Source organism: Mixophyes fleayi, chromosome 1, assembly GCF_038048845.1.
Source record: "Mixophyes fleayi isolate aMixFle1 chromosome 1, aMixFle1.hap1, whole genome shotgun sequence".
Classification (NCBI taxonomy): Eukaryota; Metazoa; Chordata; class Amphibia; order Anura; family Limnodynastidae; genus Mixophyes; species Mixophyes fleayi.
The window spans coordinates 287,347,438-287,369,958 of NC_134402.1; the positions used below are offsets into that span (position 1 = coordinate 287,347,438).

The 22,521-nt window shown below is 43.5% G+C and overlaps 1 protein-coding gene across 6 annotated transcripts in view; it reads right to left on the reverse strand.

The window, feature by feature from the left end:
* The window catches only part of NMRK1 (nicotinamide riboside kinase 1), a 150,722-nt gene that overhangs the window by 116,260 nt on the left and 11,941 nt on the right, over positions 1-22,521 (reverse strand). For all 6 annotated transcript variants that reach the window (XR_012691695.1, XM_075210993.1, XM_075210992.1 and 3 more), the window contains 3 exons: positions 13,830-13,878; positions 12,374-12,539; positions 1,568-1,639 (listed from right to left, as the gene is read on the reverse strand). Coding sequence is in view for 5 of the 6 variants with exons in the window: in XM_075210993.1 (XP_075067094.1) it covers positions 1,568-1,639; positions 12,374-12,539; positions 13,830-13,878 (287 nt within the window). In the remaining variant the exon portion in view is untranslated. The remainder of the gene's footprint in view (positions 1-1,567; positions 1,640-12,373; positions 12,540-13,829; positions 13,879-22,521) is intronic.

Sequence of the window (22,521 nt, forward strand, 5' to 3'; positions counted from 1 at the left end):
CACGCCCCCAACATAATGTGGGCACGCCCCTGGCGGCGCCGCTGCTGCACAGCGGCACACAGTTTTGTCCTGCTCATCAACAGAGGTGGGCCTGTATGCTTGAAATGCCAGGGCTGATTTTTAGTCCCAGTCCGGCCCTGCATACATATATATAATGCATTTGCAAATATGTGTCACAGAATTCTTTCAGCAAAGTGCTAGCCACACCCCCACATTAGTTTGGCCACACCCACTTGGCAAATGTCACTCCCACTTAGATGGGGGACGCCGGTGCCCTGTCTCACCCAGGGCACTGAAATGTCTAGTTACGGCACTGCCCTGCATGTACCTGTGTTCGGTAGAAATGCAAGAATGAGTTGTGCTTGCACATCGCTATTATGTGTAATTTCATTTCTATGCTTAATTGTACCCAAATATGTGTTACTATGCTTATTGTATTCATTTATGTCATATCTGTAGGATGATGTCCAGCGCCCTATAAACATTGATGATTATTACCTGCTGAGTATAATTTGTAGGTCCCCAATGTAATACAATTGTTCTTTTGGATCAGGGCACACAATTTATTTTTATCTTAGGCCCCAGATTTTATTACGCTGGCCCTGTACTATACATAGTTTTATGATATTGCTTTGTACACGTACATTATTTGCCTTCCGCAGTCATAAAATGCGTCTGAACAAATAGGCAGTTACGTATCTCCCAATTGGAGGGGACCCTAGACATCATTCTATTGCTTTTCTGCTATGGGGGGATTTACCATGAAATATTTAGTATGGGCAAACATCACTTGGTTTTGACAACAGTTTTAAATCTAGTTTCAAAACATGCTAATGCCAGATACGTTCGCATTTAATATTAAGCTGTTTGAGGGCATCACACATTTGGAATTTTACTAATATATTATTTATGCGCAACTACTCTTAATATATTATCTATAAGTGCCTCTGTTGAAACACTTCAAGATTTAAAAATAATTTCTATTTTATTTATCTTAATACTCATTACATTCACCTCTTGTGAGAAGATGAATTAATCTGGAAGATATATGTGACGTATATATCATTAGGGTGATTGGTAACCTTAATTGTGTTACACAGTAGCTTTTGATATTTACTTCTGTTGCCGACATTACTAATCCATTTCCTTCACCTACTATATATTAAAGATTATATTAAGGGTCATATACATATACATTGGAGAGTTGGAGGTGCGCATGAGCAGTATTTTTTGCTGCTTATTTTATCAGTTTAAATATAGGTTTTCATTTCTATTTTCAAATTTTATTATTTTGCAGTTTTGTTCTTTAATAAAGTTGAACTTTAAAAGTTTATCTAAGTTACATATTACTACAGTTCCTAAGAGTATCAGAGTATCCCTATACAAATATCGTCCTTTGTTTCTTACTGTCAATTAAAACATGTGGGGGGACCACTTTTAGGAGGGCTGAACATATGGCAAATATTTTGTGATATTTTTGATTATCCTCTTGAAAAGAATAGGGAACTACCTTGTGCGTTATCTTCTCCTTTCAGTATAACTGTATACAATAGTCTGCTCCACTTACCTCCTTCGTTTCTTACATTCCTCATATGGGACAGTTAAGAAATATCTTCTATCAAATACTTTGTCCAAGTGCCTGAAATAATAGACCAATGTTTTTAGCCTTACATAAAGATGGCAATCACTTCAATATCACTAACATGTTTCCAAATGTAACCCCAATATTTCTATCATTTTAGATTTTTAAAAATCAATAAAACATTTGTTTACAAAGAAATACAGCCATGCATCTATATACAAGCCCTATATATATATATATATATATATATATATATATATATATATATATATAAAATATATAAATGCTTAGTGGCGTCTGTCTGTCTGTGTGTGTAAAAGAAAAACCAAGTTGCAGCGCCACCTGCTGGGCAGAGTTATACACTGACCTACTAAATTCTTAGTGTGTGTGGGAAAAAAAATTCAAAAAGGGCTGAAATTTGGTAGGGCTCAAACTCATTTTCGTGAGGTAATTTTACCTCATGAACACACATGTGTAGAGGCGTGCGTTAGTGTGTGTGTGTGTGTAAAAAACTATTTTCTCAGAAAGGGCTCATCCAATTGACCTGAAATTTGGTATACTGACATATTTTGACAAAAAAATTAGAATAGTCAAGTCAGTTAACTTCCATCATCCCCCCTTCCCCCCGTGGGAGGGGTAGTAAAGGCTAAATTTACGAGTTGAGGGATCAAACTCATTTTCGTGAGGTAATTTTACCTCATGAACACACATGTGTAGAGGCGTGCGTTAGTGTGTGTGTGTGTGTAAAAAACTATTTTCTCAGAAAGGGCTCATCCAATTGACCTGAAATTTGGTATACTGACATTATTTGACAAAAAAATTAGAATAGTCAAGTCAGTTAACTTCCATCATCCCCCCTTCCCCCCGTGGGAGGGGTAGTAAAGGCTAAATTTACGAGTTGAGGGATCAAACTCATTTTCGTGAGGTAATTTTACCTCATGAACACACATTAAAAAGGGCGCTTGCGTCGGGAAGTAACGATCTCCCCCTGAGGAGGCCTGGGCTAGGCCCAAATGCATGACAAGAACCTTTTTAAGACCTTAAGTATCTTGATTTGACTAGAATGCATGAGTATCATGCACGGGTTAACATATATATATATATATATATATATATATATAATACTTGCCAACTCTCGAAATTCGGGTCAGTCTCACGGACTCCCGGGAGAGCTGGCAAATCTCCCGCATTCGGCTACTGCCACCACTAAGTGACGCGATTCGTGGTGAATTGCCCTGCCCCGTGACAAACCGTCATTTCCGTCGTGAGGGGCGGGGCCAAAATGATGCGTTTTGCCGCACCCCGCCCCCTCCCGCCCTCCAGTCATGCCCCTCTCCCGGAAAGAGCTTCAAGAAAGTAGGTAAGTATGATATCTATAATATAAATGCCTAGTGGCGTGTGTTAGTCTGTCTGTGTGTGTGTGTGTGTGTGGAAAAATTAAAACCAAGCTGCAGCGCCACCTGCTGGGCAGAGTTATACACTGACCTACTAAATTCTTAGTGTGTGTGGAAAAAAAACCTCAGAAAGGGCTGAAATTTGGTATACTAAGATGTTTTTAATTTATTAATTTAATTTGTTAATTGTTAAAAGTGTTTATAAAGATTTTAAAAAAATATATATATATTTCTTGAAGGAGAAGTGACAGTTGGGAGTGGTTGGTGGTTGCCGGGGGTGACAGTGGGGAGTGGTTGGTGGTTGCCGGGGGTGACAGAGCGAGAGGAGTGTGATACTCAGGACCGCTGAGAGAGAGCCCCGTGTCTGGATAGACATCTGGATAGATGTGGCGATGAAAATGAAGGATGAGGTGATGGAGAACAATGATGAGGTGGTGACATGTGGACAAAACCACGTTAAAAAAGGGCGCTTGCGTCGGGAAGTAACGCTCTTCCCCTGAGGAGGCCTGGGCTAGGGCCCAAATGCATGACAAGAACCTTTTTAACACCTTAAGTAGCTTGATTTGACTAGAATGCATGAGTATCAACAAAGCAACAAAGAATGGCACAGGATGGTACTAAACACATATCTCTGAACAGGACAGACGTGTCCTGCCAGCTCTCCGTTGGAGCCCAGCCTGGAACCTCTCTGGGCCCCGAATCTCAACACGGAGATGCCTGCCTCTTCCACTGAGCGGTGCTGCTAATGGCTGGGGTACTTTGCCTCGCTGCCTCCGGGTCCCTTCTACCTGCAGCCCGACCTCCAACCTGATGCCTGGCCCGCCTGCTGCCTTCACGCTGCCGTCTCCTGCCGCAGCCCGACCTCCAACCTGATGCCTGGCCCGCCTGCCGCCTTCACGCTGCCGTCTCCTGCCGCAACCCGACCTCCAACCTGATGCCTGACCCGCCTGCCGCCTTCACGCTGCCGTCTCCTGCCGCTCCTCCTCCCGCTCCAGTCGCCTGTTCACAGCCTGCTTCCAGTGCTGCTTCCTGCCTCCACGTGGGCCAGCTTTGAAAGTGCTGGACCGAGCGCTACATCGCCGCCGTCTGACCCCCATGAACGCTACTTAGAGCCCACGCTGCCGACTCCCGCTCCTCTTCCTGCACTGCTTGTCGGGTTCATCTCCGTCTCGACCTGCCGTCTGTGCCTCCATCTGGACCCACCGTCTGTGCCTCCATGACCGCTGCTCCCGCCCAGTGGATCTTGGCTGCTGTGTCGTCTCCGTCTTGCCGCTGCTGTTCCTCCGGTTCCTGTGAGTGCTTCGCTCCTGCTCCTCCAGACCGACTGTTGTTGCTGCTGTTCTCTTCCGGCTGATCTCCTCCAGGACTCCTGCTGCGCTGTTGCTGTGATCTCCTGCTGAGGGTCTCCCGCCGTCTCTCGCTGAGGGTCCCCCGCTGAGGATCTCCCGCCGCTCCGACTGAGGTCTCCCGCTGCTCCGACTGGGGTTCGCCCTCCGCTGAGTGTCCCTGGATCTGCCCTGTCTTTGCGGTCCTCCGGTCTCCTGTCTCACCTGTTCACGTACTCTGCTCGGCGTCTATCTGACCTACCCTGGACTCGCCTGCCTGGAACTATTGGACCCTGGACTTTCCTGCCCTGGACCCGGTACCGGCTCTCTGCAGCCTAACATTATTTTCACCACCTTGTGTTTTCTTTTCTAATTTACCTTAGCCTATTTTATCCTTAGTATAACCTTATTTTACTGCAATTTATTTTTGTGTTTTTCATTTCTGCTTAATTCCTTGTGTTTTCATTTCTAACTTACCTTAGCTCATTGTAACCTTAGTTTAACCTTATTATTATTTTCTGCATTTCAATTTTATTGTATTGTACTGTATTTTATATTAATTATTTTATCTTAATTATTGTACTTTATCTTAATTATTGTATTTTATTTGCATTTTTAACTTTCTCCATTATATTTTATTCTTTTCGGCACTTTATATCGCTTCTGCGACCGCCTTTTGTTCTTGCTCCATTCCTTTGTCCCTTACAGTCCTATCTCTGCCTTTGTCTTACTTTGTTCTGTAAATTCCTAACCTAATTAACCTTAATCTAACTAAACTTAATCTAACTAAACTCACTCTTACTAACCTTACTCTTACTAAGCCTTTGTCTCACACTGTTCCTTAATCCTTAATCTAATCAAGCCTCTTATCTGCTCTGGTCCATCTCAGTCTCCCCTTGGTGCCCTCACCTCTGAGTTATTACCCTTGCACCTTCTCTTTTTCCCCGTCCATCCCTGTCCCTCACCATGCCGCCCCGCTCTTTTCCTATACCCATCCTCTCCCCCAGCCCCCTTCTCTTGCCCATCTCTCGCTGCCCCACCCCCCACCTTCCCCCACGCCCCATCAACCCTGACAATCTCATCAGCATCTCCACTCGCCCCTCCCACCCCTTCTCATGTGCCCTCTGGAACTCCAGGTCCATCCGTAACAAACTGGCATCCATTCACGACCTATTCATCTCCAACTCTCTAAATCTTCTTGCCATCACTGAAACCTGGCTCACTTCTTCCGATACTGCCTCACCTGCCGCCCTTTCCTATGGGGGCCTCTCCTTCACCCACTCCACCAGACCGGATGAGCGTCCAGGAGGTGGTGTGGGCCTCCTCCTTTCCCCTAACTGCACTTTTCGGGTCATTCCTACTTTACCTTCCCTCTCCTTCCCTTCCTTTGAAGTACACTCCATCCGGCTCTTCTCCCCCATCCACCTCCGTGTCTCTGTCATCTACCGGCCCCCTGGCCCCACCTCCCTTTTCCTTGACAACTTCGCTGCATGGCTCCCCCACTACCTTTCCTCCGACCTTCCCTCCATCATACTTGGTGACTTTAATATTCCTATTGACAAATGTTCTGACCCCGCCACCATCAAATTTCTCGCCCTCTCCTCCTCCCTAGGCCTCACTCAGTGGACCTCTTCCCCCACCCACTGTCTTGGTCACTCCCTCGACCTTGTCTTCTCTCATCTCTGTGATCTCTCTGACTTCTCCAACTCTCCCTTCCCACTCTCCGACCACCATCTCCTCTCCTTCACTCTGTCCTCCTCACCTGCTCCTGCCTCGCCCAAGGCGACCCTCACCAGGCGCAACCTTGACGCTATTGACCCTACCTCTTTCTCCTCCTCTCTTGAAACTCTCCTATCACCCCTTACCTCCCTGGTCTGTCCTGACCAGGCATCCTCTCTCTACAATCTGTCCCACACTACTGCCCTGGACGCTGTCGCCCCGGCCTCTACCGTCAGCAGACGCCACATCCTTCCCCAGCCCTTGCACTCAAAACTCACCCGCTTCCTTCAAAAGTGCTCTCGCACTGCTGAACGCCTCTGGAGGAAATCTCGTTCCCTGGCCGACTTCCTTCACTTTAAATTCATCCTCTCTTCTTTCTGTTCCGCCCTCTCCCTTGCCAAACAATCCTTCTTTAAGTCCCTCATTTCTTCTCAGTCCTCCAATCCCCGCCGCCTCTTTGCCACCTTCAGCTCCCTACTCTCCCCCCCACCCCCTTCTGTCCCGTCTTCCCTCTCCGCTTCTGACTTTGCCACCTTTTTCTCTTCCAAAATTGAGGCCATCAGACTGAATATCTGCTCTTCCCCTTCTCCCGCCTCCCTCTTTGCTTCACCTCCCATTAACACCCAACTCTGGTGCTCCTTCTGCCCTACAACAGTTGAAGAAGTTCACTCTCTCATTCAGTCCTCTCCACCCTCTACCTGCCCTCTCGATCCCATCCCCTCTCACCTCCTTCGCTCTCTTTCTCCCACTGCCTGCTCCTACCTCGCACACCTTTTCAACCTATCACTCTCCTCTGGGGTAGTACCCCTCTCATTTAAACACGCTCTCATCTCTCCTATCCCCAAGAAACCCAATCTCGACTCTACATCTCTTGCCAATTATCGCCCTATCTCTCTTCTCCCCTATGCCTCTAAATTACTTGAGCGGATTGTCTGTAGCCGCCTAACCAGGCACCTCTCGGACACTTCCCTCCTTGACCCTCTCCAATCCGGCTACCGCCCCCTCCACTCTACCGAAACGGCCCTGGCCAAGGTTACTAATGATCTCCTATCGGCCAAATCCAAGGGTCACTTTTCCCTACTCATCCTCCTTGACCTCTCCGCAGCCTTCGACACCGTGGACCACCCCCTCCTGCTGCAAACTCTTCTCTCTCTCGGCCTCTCTGGTTCTGTCCACGCCTGGTTCACCTCTTACCTCGCTAACCGCTCCTTCTCTGTATCCACGTCTGGTTCTTCCTCCTCCCCCTACCCTCTCGCAGTAGGAGTCCCGCAGGGCTCCGTTCTTGGCCCTCTACTCTTTTCCCTCTATACTTCCTCCCTTGGTGCTCTCATCTCCTCCTTTGGCCTTCAGTATCACCTTTATGCTGACGACATTCAACTCTACAACTCTTCACCTGATCTTTCCCCCACCCTCCTCGCTCAGGTATCTGACTGCCTCTCCGCCATCTCCTCCTGGATGTCGGAGCGCTTTCTCAAAATCAACATTTCCAAAACTGAACTCATTGTCTTTCCTCCTCCCAACCACCCATCCCACCATGACCTCTCCATTGTCGTTAACAACACTACCATCTCCTCTGTCACCCAACTCCGCTGCTTGGGTGTCACCCTTGACTCCTCTCTCTCTTTTGCCCCCCACATTCATTCCCTTGCCCAAGCCTGTCGCTTCCAACTACGCAACATCGCCCGCATCCGTCCCTTTCTCTCTCAGGAGGCCACCAAAACTATCATACATGCACTCATCATCTCCCGCCTGGATTACTGCAACCTCCTCCTCACCGGCCTCCCCCACTCTCGTCTCTCCCCCCTCCGCTCTATACTCAACGCGGCCGCAAGACTCATCTACCTCTCACGCCGCTCCTTCTCTGCCTCCCCTCTCTGCCTTGCCCTTCACTGGCTCCCCTTCCCCTACAGAATTCTTTTCAAACTCCTCACCACCACTTACAAGGCTCTCTCCCACTCTACTGCACCTTATATCTCCAACCTCCTCTCCATTCACACTCCCGCCCGCTCCCTGCACTCGGCCAATTACCGTCGCCTCTCCTCCACTCTGATCACCTCTTCCCATTCCAGAATCCAGGACTTTTCCCGTGCAGCCCCCCTTCACTGGAATGACCTCCCTCGCTCCATCCGCCTCTCTCCCACTCTGTGCTCCTTCAAACGTGCACTCAAAACTCACCTCTTTCTCAAAGCCTACCACCCGTCCACTTAACCCCTATCTCCTCCGCTCATTCTCCCCTCTCTCCCATTGCCTCAACTGGCTCCTCTTGTGCCTGGTCTGTCAACCCTCCCTTAGGATGTAAGCTCGAATGAGCAGGGCCCTCTTCCCTCCTGTCTCCTTACCCGTTCTTCTGCTCCGTGTCTATTGCATCTGCCTGCCTGGAGTTTCTGAAGTATTGGTACTTTTTGTTTATTGTTCTGTACTGTTATACCCTGTATAGTCTACTGTTTGTACTATGTGCGGCGCTGCGGAAACCTTGTGGCGCCTAACAAATAAATGATAATAATAATAATAATAATAATATCATGCACGGGTTAACATATATATATATATATATATATATATACACACACATATATAAACTGCCATGTTTGTTGGACTGTGGGAGGAAACTAGAGAACATCCAGAGGAAAACCACTTAAACATAACACACAAATTTAACACAGAGAGTGTTGTGGTCGAAATACAATCTGTGGTTTCAGTGCGGTCAGGTTCCAATGCTAACCACTGTGGCACCCAACAAATACATCATAATAAGCGTTGGTACACCATACCTCAGGGTCTGTTCGTCAAACAGTAAACAGAGGGGCTAAGTAGAATATCTGTTTATCGGTATGGCTTATTGTTAGCATTTAGAACGGTATTGGGAATTAATAGCATTGGTGTTAAGGTATTTTTTCACCCCTGTATTTTTTCACCCCTATATTGGCACATTTGGGCACGTGCAGTGCAGTACCCTCACAAATCATATCTTGGTTTTTTTCAAGACTAGACTGCATAGTAGTTTCCAGAAAAAATAGGAAAATAACGCATTTTTCTAAAATATTACATACTGAAAAAAAAGAAGTCATACCCTTCATGATTAGCAGCAGGTCCCAGACAAGAATGCTATACCATTTTTACAGGTTAATTTGAATAACTGTATGTGTGCATTATAAAAGTCACAATATGGGGAGTGTGACCATGGCTATAAAATTAGACTCTCCCTTCTAGTTAAATTATTCTAATATGTAAAAAATATCTATTATTAAAATAATAAAAAAAAGGGGCACCTTTAATTGTAATGGTGGTGGTTTACTTTATTTCAAAACAAGGGAATGGAGGTATTCATAGTTCATTTTATATAAAAGTCACAGTTGGTGGACACTCAAAAACTGAAATTATAAAAATGTTGTGTCTTGCTCTAAATATGGGATTTGTAAAATAAAACATTCTTCAGGCCATATTGTAATAAAAAAAAACAACAATTTGCTACTCTGCTGCATACTTCAGACATGAGCAGATCATGCTATGAAGCCATTCTGACATTTCTGCACTACAATGATAACACATAGTACCTCCACATGGGCAGGGGCAGGTCTAGAAAGTAATTATACAAAACAAAAACATCCAGTAAGAGGCAGTTCTGTGGGTGAAAATGTTTGTTAATGAGAGAGGTCAGATGGGAATGCCCAGACCAGTTTAAAATGTCAGGAAGGAGACAGCAAGTCAAATAACCATGTGTTACAACAGTTGTATATATAAGAGCATCTCTGAATGCACAGCACTTCAAACTGTGGAAAGGCTACAGCAGCATAAGACCGTGGAAGGGCTACAGCAGCAGAAGACCGTGGAAGGGCTACAGCAGCAGAAGACCGTGGAAGGGCTACAGCAGCAGAAGACCACGGCAGGATCTACTCCTGACCACAAATTATAGTAAAATGTGGATAAAGTGGGCACAGGCTCACCAAAACTGGATAGTTAAAGATTGGAAAAATACTGCCAGGTCTCATGAATTTCGTTTTCTGTTGCAACATGCAGATGTTAAGGTTAGAATTTGGCATAAACAAAATGAATCCATGGTTCCTGCCTTGTGTCCATACTGTAAGCTAGTGGTGGTGGTTTAATAGTGTGGGAAATGTTTTCTTGGAACACATAAGGCCCCTTAATAACAATTGGCATCATTTAAATGCTACAGCCTACCTCAGTATTGCTGCTGACCATGTGCATCCATTTATGGCCAGTGAATATCTATCTACTAATGAGCAGGATAATGCGCCATGTCTCAAAGCACACATTATCTAAATCTGGACTATGAGTTCAGTGTACTCCAAAGGCCTCCAGTCACCAGATCTCAATCCAATAGAGCACCTTTGGGGAGTGGTGGAAGGAATGTTTCCTGCAACTTGTTGAATCCATACCATATAGAATTCCGGTTGTTCAAGGGCATAGGGGACCCATACCCAAGACTAGACAGGTGTACATAATAAAGTGGCCAGTGAGTGTGTCTCTCTATATAAATTATTTTGATGATGACGCCCCTACTGCTGTCACACTAATGTGGTGCCCCAAAGCCCTATTAAACAGCACAGAGGAAGTGCATAAACGCTTTTAAAATGCAGGGCTACAAGGGGTTACTGGAGGCTGAGAAAGACACAGTGGGAATGACAGTTGACAGTTGAACTGAAAGTACGTACCCAGGAGGATGTGCAGGAAGGAGGAGTGTGTGATATAGCAACAAGAAAGCGGAAGCTGACATGAGAGACTGATCTGCTGCTGGAATTGCTGATATTTCCAGCACACACGGCTGGAGAACGGCTGGAGACACACAGTGGGGCGTCCAACACAGTTTCCACGAACTGCAGAACCTTTTCAAGGTAAAATCCTAGCCTGCAGTGTACTGCACACACCCCAGCGTCAGAGGGAAGAGTGATGAGAGAACAGCGCCATCTTGTGACTGAATTGAGTAACAGTCCTGTGTTTTGTTATAATCTTTAACACTACCTACAGTTTAACATCTACCTTTTAGAGAGAAAGTACAGAGACTTAATCGGGATTATTAACCCTTCTGGAAACTTCTACAGGATATTTAAACACTACAAAATTCCTGTGCACAGTTCAACCCAGGACTGAGTGTAAAATATGGTAACGTTACCAGGGATAATATTGGTGCACCAAATGTTTTAGATGAATGTTAATGTTAAGTGATTTACCTAAAAATTGATTTATTGATATTGAAGATGTTATCGCTATTGTGCGCTATATACCGACCAGGTGTATATTATATGTTAAATGCTATTGTGCTCTATGCTGATCAAATGATTATTTTGTCATTACCATTAAGCTGAAGGGGTCAGTGGCGCGGTGGCTTACCAAAATTATCCTTACCACATTCTTAATAAACCCAAGTTGTTTGACCAATCCTTGTCCCTTTCATTGAAGTATTTATCTCCTGACCACCGGATATCCGAACAGAAAAGAACCTGACTCGTGTCTGGAGGATAAGGTAAGGGAAGGATTTCCCATCAATCTCGACCACCACACTAACATCTAGCATATATGCTATTATTTTTGAAGGGACAACTTAGTATAATTTGTACATCACAAGGTTCCATACATTTCGTTTTATTGCATATTTCCCAAATAACCATAGGTAACACCTTCGGGTCACTACGATACAAATTTCATACTATAAACTATAGTATTATTTACTATTTAAACATTTAATGCTAATTTTGGTTTTATTGGATTAGCAGATACAATCACACAGACATTTTAAGTCTGTGTTTGATCTCTCATGGCTTCCCAGTCGCTGCCTATTAGCTGCACAAGCACATAACAGCCAAAAGTGATCCACAAATATAGTTCAAAGTCACTGCACTTAATTGCATAGTTGCTCACTCTTTCGGAATTTACGGGAGACCCCCGAATTCCAGGTAGTTTTCCCAGGAGCAGGCAATTCTCATGCATCCTGCCCACTTACTAGTAAAGTGGTCAGTGAATTGAGTCATTTTGGCCCCGCCCCCACAGCAGACTGACGTTTCAAGTCATTGCGTCGCAGGGATGGGCCAAAACGACTCAATTCCCACGCCCCATTCTGCCCGCACACCTCACTCCCCATCTGGGATCTCCTGTAGGGCAATATTGAAAAGTTGGTAAGTAGGGTTAATTGTAGTCCATATAGTTAGAGACAGATACATGTACACATACAAAGATACAGACCGATGAATTTACAAGTTTTATAGTCGTATATCTAACATTTTCCAATTATTCCACTAACACCACCTCTAAAGACCACATCAATGCAGAAAAGAACAGTCTACAAGACAGATAGCAGCTACTGTATTTATAATTACTGATGACTAGATCATACTTACTTGCACTGGTACAGAAGAAAACCTTCAACTAATAAAAAATGTACTGTATTTTCCCCCTTTTCTTGCACTATATTTGGTTTCTCAGATGAGACCACAATATTGTTATGCTGAGTGATCCAAGAATGTACAGTTGACATCATTGCTTCCATTTCCAAGGCCTCAAGGACTATAAAAGATGCATATACAAAACATTTTAGAAGTGAATCATTCCACAATGTATTTTCTTCCGCTGCTTCAAAGCTGAAAGTGCTTTTGTAACAAAAACTGCCCACCTTCTAGCTCTCGCATGTGCAGGCTTTCTGTTTTGTAAATCTTTAAGCCTTAACTGCTAAGTGGCAAGATGGAATGCAGCCAAACACAACCTTTTCACTGACTATGAGTCCTGGCTATTCTGTCACAGACGCTGTTTCACAAATTGAGACAGGCAGCAAAAGCTCACAGAAACCAGGTTGGCTACTGCATGAGTTGTTTTAAAACATCTATAAGTGATAAGCACATATAGGGGCATATTCAATTAGCTTGGCGGTCCTTGATTACGCAGCCACTGTACTTTTTACTTAAAGTAATATGTACCGCAATACCTCAGATTTCCCTTTGGGGCGTGAAGGAAAATCTGCCTTATTGCGGTACCACGTTTTACTGTCACTGCCCGTTCTGGCACGTAATCGCAAACCGCCAAGCTAACTGAGTATGCCCCATAATGTCTCTCAGTGCTGCTCAGTCACACATGGACATGCCATATGCTAAATGATTTAGGGACAAATGCACGTGGATAATTTGGTTGTGAGAAATTGATCAAATGAAGAGTTGTTTGCCACTGGATGCCTAAAACTAACGACAAGCCTTCCCCACTTCTTACCCTAAAAGCAACTAGTGGTGACCTAATCATAATCTCCATCAACTCATAGCCCAACTTCCAAATTGTATCTCCAGTCTTCACTTATATCGCTTTCCCCACTAAAGTTTAGCCTTACCCATCAAACCCATTAGCCTATCTCGTCATTGACCTTCTCCCAAAAACACTTCTTTCGTTTATTTAAATAAATGCATTTGTTCACCTCCAATCTTAAATGGTTTGAAAGTAGTAAAACATTTAAAATGCAAATAAAATGGTAGTACAAACTATGTGACCATGTTTTAAAGTTGCTGGCCCATCATTAATGAGAATTTAATACAAGGTAATTGAAACAAAATATAAAACAATATGATAATAAACTATTTTGTTCCACTACAGTTCATCAGACATACTGTATGTTGCATATAACACACAGTAAATTGCACTAGAAATGTTGTCAAGTCATTCAAATGCTATTTTTAATAATTTATTTGACTTTACTGCACATTTTGTTACCCATTTCTATAGCCTACATTTTGGATGTCTGCACCTTAACTAAAAGTACACTATCTTTCCATATGTGCTTCTGTAAAAATTATACCCTGTATATAGATTGCTTACCATCAAACTGTTTAAATCCCCTTTCATCAGTTGCAACTTCTGCCTCTGGCTAGATAACAAGATTAATAAATACAACAGTCAAAAAATATTAAAATGTACTTCTGTAAACAATTTTAAATAAAAATAAATAAATACTTAAAGCATACTTGCCAACTAATGGCAGGCGGCGTCCGGGAGCTGCGGGGGGTGCTGGGTGTGTGAGTGGCGGGGCTCAGAAAATCGTGTCATTTTGGCCCCGTTCTGTGACGTAATGACGCAAACATTTTACAGCGAGGGGCCGGGGCCAAATGCCGCGATTCTCAGGGAATTTGGGATTTAATGATGCGGGAGGCTGTCATACTCTCCCAGGAGTCCGGGAGACCCACCTGGAATTCGGGAGTCTCCCAGACATTCCGGGAGAGTTGGCAAGTATGACTTAAAGTGAACAAAGCAACAACACTCACACACACATTTGAACGGCTTAGCTTATTTTATGTTCACCTTTTGTTTGTTTCAGCATGAGGGTTCAGTAGTCATCTATAAGTTACATGCATGAGAATACAATTTAATTTGAATATTCAAAGAACTTTTTAGTTCCTTTCCCAGTAATAGGTACTATACGGGGAATGAAAATTGGTATAAATAAACAGGTACATAATAAAGTCACAATTTTTTATTGTTATCATTGATTCATTCACATCTTAATTTTAATATGGGATATAGAACATGGGATATTGGTTCTTCTATTTACCTTTATTAATTATTTTGGAAATATTTCAATATGACCCTATTAATAGTTTTTATATAGTGCTTCAATACTCATATAGGACCTCATTTAGAGTCGGACGCAAAGTCTGTTTAAGAAGTGTAGGAGTGGGAGTGTGCCGCAGCTTGGTAGGGTGTTACGAGTGGCAACCAACCCTAGCAGCGTCCCACTCGTAATAACCTACCGAGGCGTGAGCAGTTCCTGCAGCTAGCTAACGCTTGCGCCACCTAATTCCTGCCACACAGCTTTAGCCCTGTTTTGACGTGTGTTACATCTGCGCCTCACTGAAAATAGGATGTATTTACATGGTCACTCCTTCACAATTCCGTGTTACTCCCATTCTCTCGTAGTGAGTTGCAAGCTGTCACAAGTGTTAATTGCGTCCAAGATGCAGGCAGATTTGGAACTTTCTGCACATGCGTGATAGTGTTTTTTTGTTGGATGCGCCTAAAACGGACTTTACGTCCAACTCTAAATGAGGTCCATAGTCACCAACCTGAAGTGTTTCACATTACAGGTATAGATCACAACTTGTACAATTTATCACACACCCAGATCTCCTCCCATGTATTGACAATAATAACATTATAAAAGGTATTAAAGAAATATACTAATCAATACATGGGATGAGATCTGGGTGTGTGATAAAGTGTGATGTATATCTGTAATGTGACTCAGATACCAGGCTTCCTGTTGCAACTTCTCTCTCTGTCTCATCTGTCTCAGGAACTGGCAAAAGACTTAGCTTTATATCATACTTTCCCACTCTCCCAGAATGTCCGGATAGGTCTCCAGGGAAAGTAGGCCATTCTCCCCGAAAAAATGTGGGTGCCCTTCTGACCATAACCCCTGTGACTAAATGAAGCAATTGTGTCATAGGTGGGTATGGCCAGAATTACGTGATTCATAGCGCTCCGTCAACCTTCTTCTCTCACTTTACCTCAGTGCCGTAACTAGACACTTTAGTGCCCTGGGAAAAAAAACAGGGCACCGGCGCCCCCATCTAAGAGGGAGTGGTAATCATCGAGTGGGCTTGGAGGTGTGGCTAGCGGGGGTGTGGCTACCGCTTTACAAGTTCTAGACCGCACTGAAACCCTGTTCCTCCCCATTCTTCATGTTCTGGCTTTGTAAGGATCTTTATATAATGAACCTCCATGAAATCACAGTACGTTCAATGCAGCTATCACATGCTAGCTGTATAAAAAATGAATTGGTTACTGAAATAAAACTCACCGAAACAAACGGAAACATAATTGTAATGGTACCATCTTTATCACACTGCCCCTTCATCACACTGTGCCCTCGATCACAGTTTCCCCTTCATCAGTTTCTTCTTTATCACACTGTGCCATGGGGCCATCATCTTTATCACACTGTGCCCCCTAATCACCATCACACTTAATATATTATATATACACTCATACAATATAAAGAACATCCTAGTGTCCGACTTACCATACAGAGAGCACTCCTATGACCACCATCCAATACAGAGAGTATTCCTATGACCATCATACTATACAGAGACCATTTCTATGACCACCATACAATACAGAGAGCATACATATGACCGCCATACTATACAGAGACCATTCCTGTGACCGCCATACTATACAGAGACCATTCCTATGGCCGCCATACAATACAGAGAGCATTCCTATGACGGCCATACAATACAGAGAGCATTCCTATGACGGCCATACAATACAGAGAGCATTCCTATGACGGCCATACAATACAGAGAGCATTCCTATGACGGCCATACAATACAGAGAGCATTCCTATGACTGCCATACTACACAGACAGCATTTCTATGACGGCCATACAATACAGAGAGCATTCCTATGACGGCCATACAATACAGAGAGCATTCCTATGACCGCCATACTACACAGACAGCATTCCTATGACCGCCATACAATACAGAGACCATTCCTATGACCGCCATACTATACAGAGACCATTCCTATGACCGCCATACAATACAGAGACCATTCCTATGACCGCCATACTATACAGAGACCATTCCTATGACCTCCGTACAATACAGAGACCATTCCTATGACCACCGTACAATACAGAAAGCATTCCTATGACCACCATACAATACAGAAAGCATTCCTACGACCACCATACAATACAGAGAGCATTCTTGTGACCGCAATAGAGAGAGCATTCTTGTGACCACAATACAGATACCATCCTAGTGACCCCATATAATACAAAGAGCAATTTTGTGACTGCCTCACAATACCACCCCCTCATCATGAATTAACCCCTCTTCAAAATTGTTAACTCCAGGATCATCATAATACCCCTATCAACATTAACTCCCTCATCCAGTTTAATCATTAATCCCTTCACCATAAATTAATTTCATTCACATTCATTAAACCCCATAATTACTTCCTTCAGTCTCATTAAAAGACTGTATATGTGTGTGCCTAGAGTGTCTGTACCAATGCATGTGTGCCCAGTATGTGTACCTGTAGTTTCTGAAAAATTACTTACTATAAGATGTCCAGGAACAGCACAGCATGGCCTCAGTGTATAGGAAGTATCTGGATCCTGGAATGTTAGGGACCCTATTTTGAAAAAAAAATTGGTACATGAAATTTAGAAAACTCCAACCAGCTACGGTGTTACATCAATAGCACCCAAGTTAATAATACTTAGCCCCAACATTAAATAATAGTATTCCTGTTTAATAAATAAACAGCCGTAACAATAAATTAAATAGCATTTACACTTAATAAATATAACCATTTCCCACAACCATTCCCGGAATTAAATAATTCATATTTACATTTAATAAATAGCTCTCCTCACCAAAACTCAGCCCCACAGTTAATTAATAGACCCAAGCCTCCCCAGCGTTAAATTAAAGGTCCCGTCACCTCCCCTTAAATTAATAGACCCCACTATTAAATTACAAAAGTCCCATCAATAAATTAAATTGATCCACCATCACACCACAAATAAAATAGTACCCATTAAATAATTAGCCCCCACATAAAAGCCACCATTAAATTAATAGCCTCCTAAATTATTATCTCCAATCCATGTACTAAGACACCCATCCTCCCTACCCTCATATCACACTTTATATTAATACACCCCTGCCTTCTCTCCCACATTATGGCAGCATACCACCCCCCATTCCGTCATAAAGCATAGCAGCATGTAGCATTCACCCCCCCTCCATAATAGCAGCATGCAGCACACAACCCGCCTCTATCATAGCAGCACACATTCCCCTCCCCTCTCTCTATCATAGCAGCACCCCTCCCCCCAGAGCTTTTGCTTCAAGTCTTACCTGCTTTCCTCTTCCTTCCTGTCCAGCCATCGCTGCCTGGCTGTTCTCTGCTCTTCTGATGCCTAGCAACGTCATGACATCAGACGCTGAGGGGCAGAGGGCAGAGTTTAGAAGGGAGGAGGAGCCGGGTGTTGGGCACTATTTTGTATGTGCCGGGCGGCCGGCAGTCTGATTCTGAGGTCTGTCAGTAAAAGAGGCAGGTAGCGGGTGGCCACTGCGCCCCCTTGGGCTTGCGCCCTGGGCGACAGCAGCTCCCGCACCTGCCTAGTTACAGCTCTGCTTTATCTCCTGGAGGGGGGTAAACAAAAGTTGACAAGTATGATGTACGTGCTATTATAAAGGGCATTAAGGGACTGTTAATCCTCCCTTACTGCCAGAAATGACAAGTCAAACTTCTACCTTATCTGTCATGACCAACAGCACTCTCAAATACTTTTTGCCAGAACAAATTACCGTATATACTCGAGTATAAGTCGACCCGAATATAAGCCGAGGCACCCAATTTTACCTCAAAAAACTAGGAAAACTTATTGACTCGAGTATAAGCCTAGGGTGGGAAATGCAGCAGCTACTGGTAAATTTCAAAAATAAAAATAGAATTAACAGTTCCATTTTGATGACTTTATATAGATGTTTTTATACTGTCCAACTTTATATATTATTATGCCAATTTGCTAATCAATGAGCTGTAGCCTATGTCCAGGTTTGGGCTACCTTCAGCTCTCCAGTTCTTCTGGACCATAAGCAGCTGCCACAGGCTGAAACTTGTACAACAGCAGGTGCTACAAGTTCTCTAAACCTGATAAATGCCTCCATGACAGCTTACAGAATTCTGCCCTTAATAGTTTCTGGACATCATACATAAAGAGGGGACGTTATTATGAGAACACAGGAAGACACTTTATAAAGGAATTACAGAACAATTCCTAAGTTTAGAGATGGTTCTCTCTCAGTAAAACTAGAGTAAAGGGACTGCAATTTATGGATTTACATTACCATTATCTGTTTTATTTGGATTCATAGTTTGCAATTGAAAAGTGTGAATGAATAAAGATTGTTTAAACCAAACCCCCCTTATAAGTAAGCACTCCGTGCTTGGGGACTAGTGGATGATGCGTCCCAGGCACTGCACTCCCCTTTTGGGTCTATCTGGAAGCCGCAAGAGTTGCCGAGGTTTCAGTGAAAGATGGACATTTCCCAGCAGCACCCGGAGCCCAAGACGCAGACAATCAGGAACAGCAGTCTGCAACGGGACCCAAGAGAACTGCTGCATATGTGCAGTCTAATGCCGGGCAGCGTCTGAGAGAGTGTTCCCGACGTGGCTCTGCGCAGTGTGACGTGATGTTAGAGGTCACTCTGCACAGGCCGCACCTCCTCCACCCACCTTGCCCGCTTCTCTCCCCACTAGGGATGCCGCTCACCTAGCTCACTCGAGTATAAGCCGAGGGGGGACTTTTTCAGCACAAAAAATGTGCTGAAAAACTAGGCTTATACTCGAGTATATACGGTAACCTCTCAGTTTCTCATACAAAGATGCACTATTTGCTTAATCGTGCCTTTCTCCAGGTGCACCCCCCAGACTTATGACTGCTAAACATTTAAACTTTTATGAATGAGATGATCTCCTGGATGAGGTTTGAAAATGTGCTTAATTCTTAATTCTCATATTTCTGTATAACCTGACATTTTGGCTAAGGTACTGACAATATATTAGTATTTCCAAGTGATGAAGAAATGTCAAAGTGGCAAACAACTGTCCTAAGTTGGTTCAGAGGGGGTGTATTTTGCCTTCCTCTGGATCAACACAGAAATTCTAAACAGTTGAAATTAATATCTTTTTTTTAACTATGTGGCTAAGCAGGATTAACATTTTTATGACGATTTTTGTGCCAAAATCCTTATATTAATATCATAAGATTCTGGTCTATTGGTAAACTCTCTTTTAATTTCCCTAATGCTTCTTTGTATGTGGTAATGCAAGTCCAATATTAAGGATATTATACTCTCCTCCCTCCCACCAGCAATTTAGGATTAGGGATGTGCACCGGCGACTTTTGGTGTCTCGTGTTTTGTGTTTTGGATTCGGATTTTCGTGATGTTTTGGGTTCAGATTTGTTTCGCAAAACACCCGCCGAAAGGTTTTGGTTCGGATTTAAGGTTTTGGATTCGGATTTTTTTTTAAAAAAGCATAAAAAGTTCAAAAATCAAGTTTTTGGGCTTATTTTCACTCCTACGCTATTATTAACCTCAATAACATTCAATAACAAGCATTTCCACTAATTTACAGTGTATTCTGAACACCTCACAATATAGTTATTAGTCCAAAACGTTGCAACGAGGTATCTTTCTGGACTGCGTAGTGGAGTGGTCCCCACAATATAATAAGAAAACCATCAACTGGTCTTAATCGCACCAAAAAATGTACCTGGACTGCGTAGAGGAGTGGGTCACCACAATATAATAAGAAAACCATCAACTGGTCTTAATCGCACCAAAAAATGTACCTGGACTGCGTAGAGGAGTGGGTCACCACAATATAATTTAAAAACCCTGAACTTGTATGATTCGCACCAATAAATGTATCTGGACTGCGTAGAGGAGTGGTCACCACAATATAATTTAAAAACCCTGAACTTGTATGATTCGCACCGAATAATGTACCTGGACTGCGTAGAGGAGTGTTCACCACAATATAATAAAAAACCCTCCACGGCTCTGAATTCCCCAAAAATAAAATCTGGACTGCGTAGAGGGGTGGCCCCGGTACTAAATTTGATACCGGGGCCACAATATAATAAATAGTTACACCCTCAACTGGTCAGAATTCCAACAAACAAGTATCTGGACTGCGTAGTGGGGTGGCCCCGGTACTAAATTTGATACCGGGGCCACAATATAATAAATAGTTACACCCTCAACTGGTCAGAATTCCACCAAACAAGTATCTGGACTGCATAGTGGGGTGGCCCCGCTACTAAATTTGATACCGGGGCCACAATACCTCCTCCAAGTTCCAAGTGTAGTGTTTATAACATATTAACACTACACTAATTCTAGCACGTCAAACCCTCTTGTTTTAAATAATGACAGGGCATTTAACTTTTGATTAAATTTTTTGAATTTGTTGACATTTTCTTTTACTTTTTGAACATGGCAAACGACTGTTGAATGGTCACATAATGCCCAAAAAATAGTTGCAAGATGAAATTGTCCTTGGGCCCTTCCACCCACTTTTATGTTGTTGAAATAGGACATCAACATTGCAGTTACAGCCGCAGTTATACGCTTTGCAATAGGGTGACTACTATCGTATTTTGTGGTCATGGCAAACGACTGTTGGACGGTCAATTGTTTTGTGAAAGACTTAGCGGTCTTACGACTTCCCCTCTGGGAAGATGACCGACTAACAGCAGCAACAGCAGCAGTGGCAGTAGTAGGCGTACCGCTGCAGGATTCCTCGGATGAATCCCGTATTGGAGAGGACTCAGTCTGGCTGCTGACTTGGGCTGCAGGACTGAATCTGATGGAGATCGTGGAGGAAGTTGACGAGGAGGGTGTTGCTGGTGTGTATCCAACTGGACCACGGGATTTAGGTGTCCCTGTACCGATGACGGTCCTAGCCCCAGTTCCTGAACTAACCACTGAACTATGAAGGTTATTCAGGTGACGTATAAGGGAGGATGTCCCTAGGTGGGCAAGATCCTTACCCCTGCTTATTTGAGCTTTACATAAGCTACATATGGCCATACATTGGTTGTCCGGATTTGGATAAAAATAACTCCAGACCGAAGAGGTGGATTTTTTGGTCTTCTGACCAGGCATGACGATGGGCTTTTTCATCCCATGGACATCAGCTGTGTCCCCCCCTGGTGCCTCATTTACAATAACCACATCACCATCCTCATCATCAAGTTCCTCCACAGCGCCAGCTACATCATCAATAGCCTCCTCCCGAGCCACCTCTTCCCGTACAGTGATGGGAAGGTCAGGCTTGACAACCACCAACATCCTTGGACTCGCCTTGTGGATTTGTGATAATTTCTCTTTAGAAGGCAGAGTTGTTTGCTGTTTTGTTGCTGACAGCATAACTCTCTTCAATTTTTTGTAGGGGGGGGGGAGGAGGGCTAAGATCCTTGGGTGAAGATGGACCACTAGTTATGAACACGGGCCAGGGCCTAAGCCGTTCCTTGCTTCTACGTGTCGTAAATGGCATATTGCCAACTTTACGTTTCTCCTTAGATGATTTTAAGTTTCTCTTTTTGCTTTTTTTTGAGAACTTGGGCTTTTTGGATTTTACATGCCCTGTACTAGGAGATTGGGCATCGGGCTTGGAAGACGACGTTGATGGCATTTCATCGTCTATGTCATGACTAGTGGCAGCAGCTTCAGCATTAGGAGGAAGTGGGTCTTGATCTTTCCCTACTTTATCCTCCAAATTTTTGCTCTCCATTATATGTAGCACAAGATACTGCAGAATGTGTGAACTTGGTAATATTGCAGTAGCAATGGGCTTATACTGCAGGATTGGTTTTGCAAATTTTGTTGTAATTAAAAAAAATTTAAATAATTTTTTTATAACTTTTTTAAAAATTTTTAAACACTTGGGAATATTGAGGAAATAACTATGCCC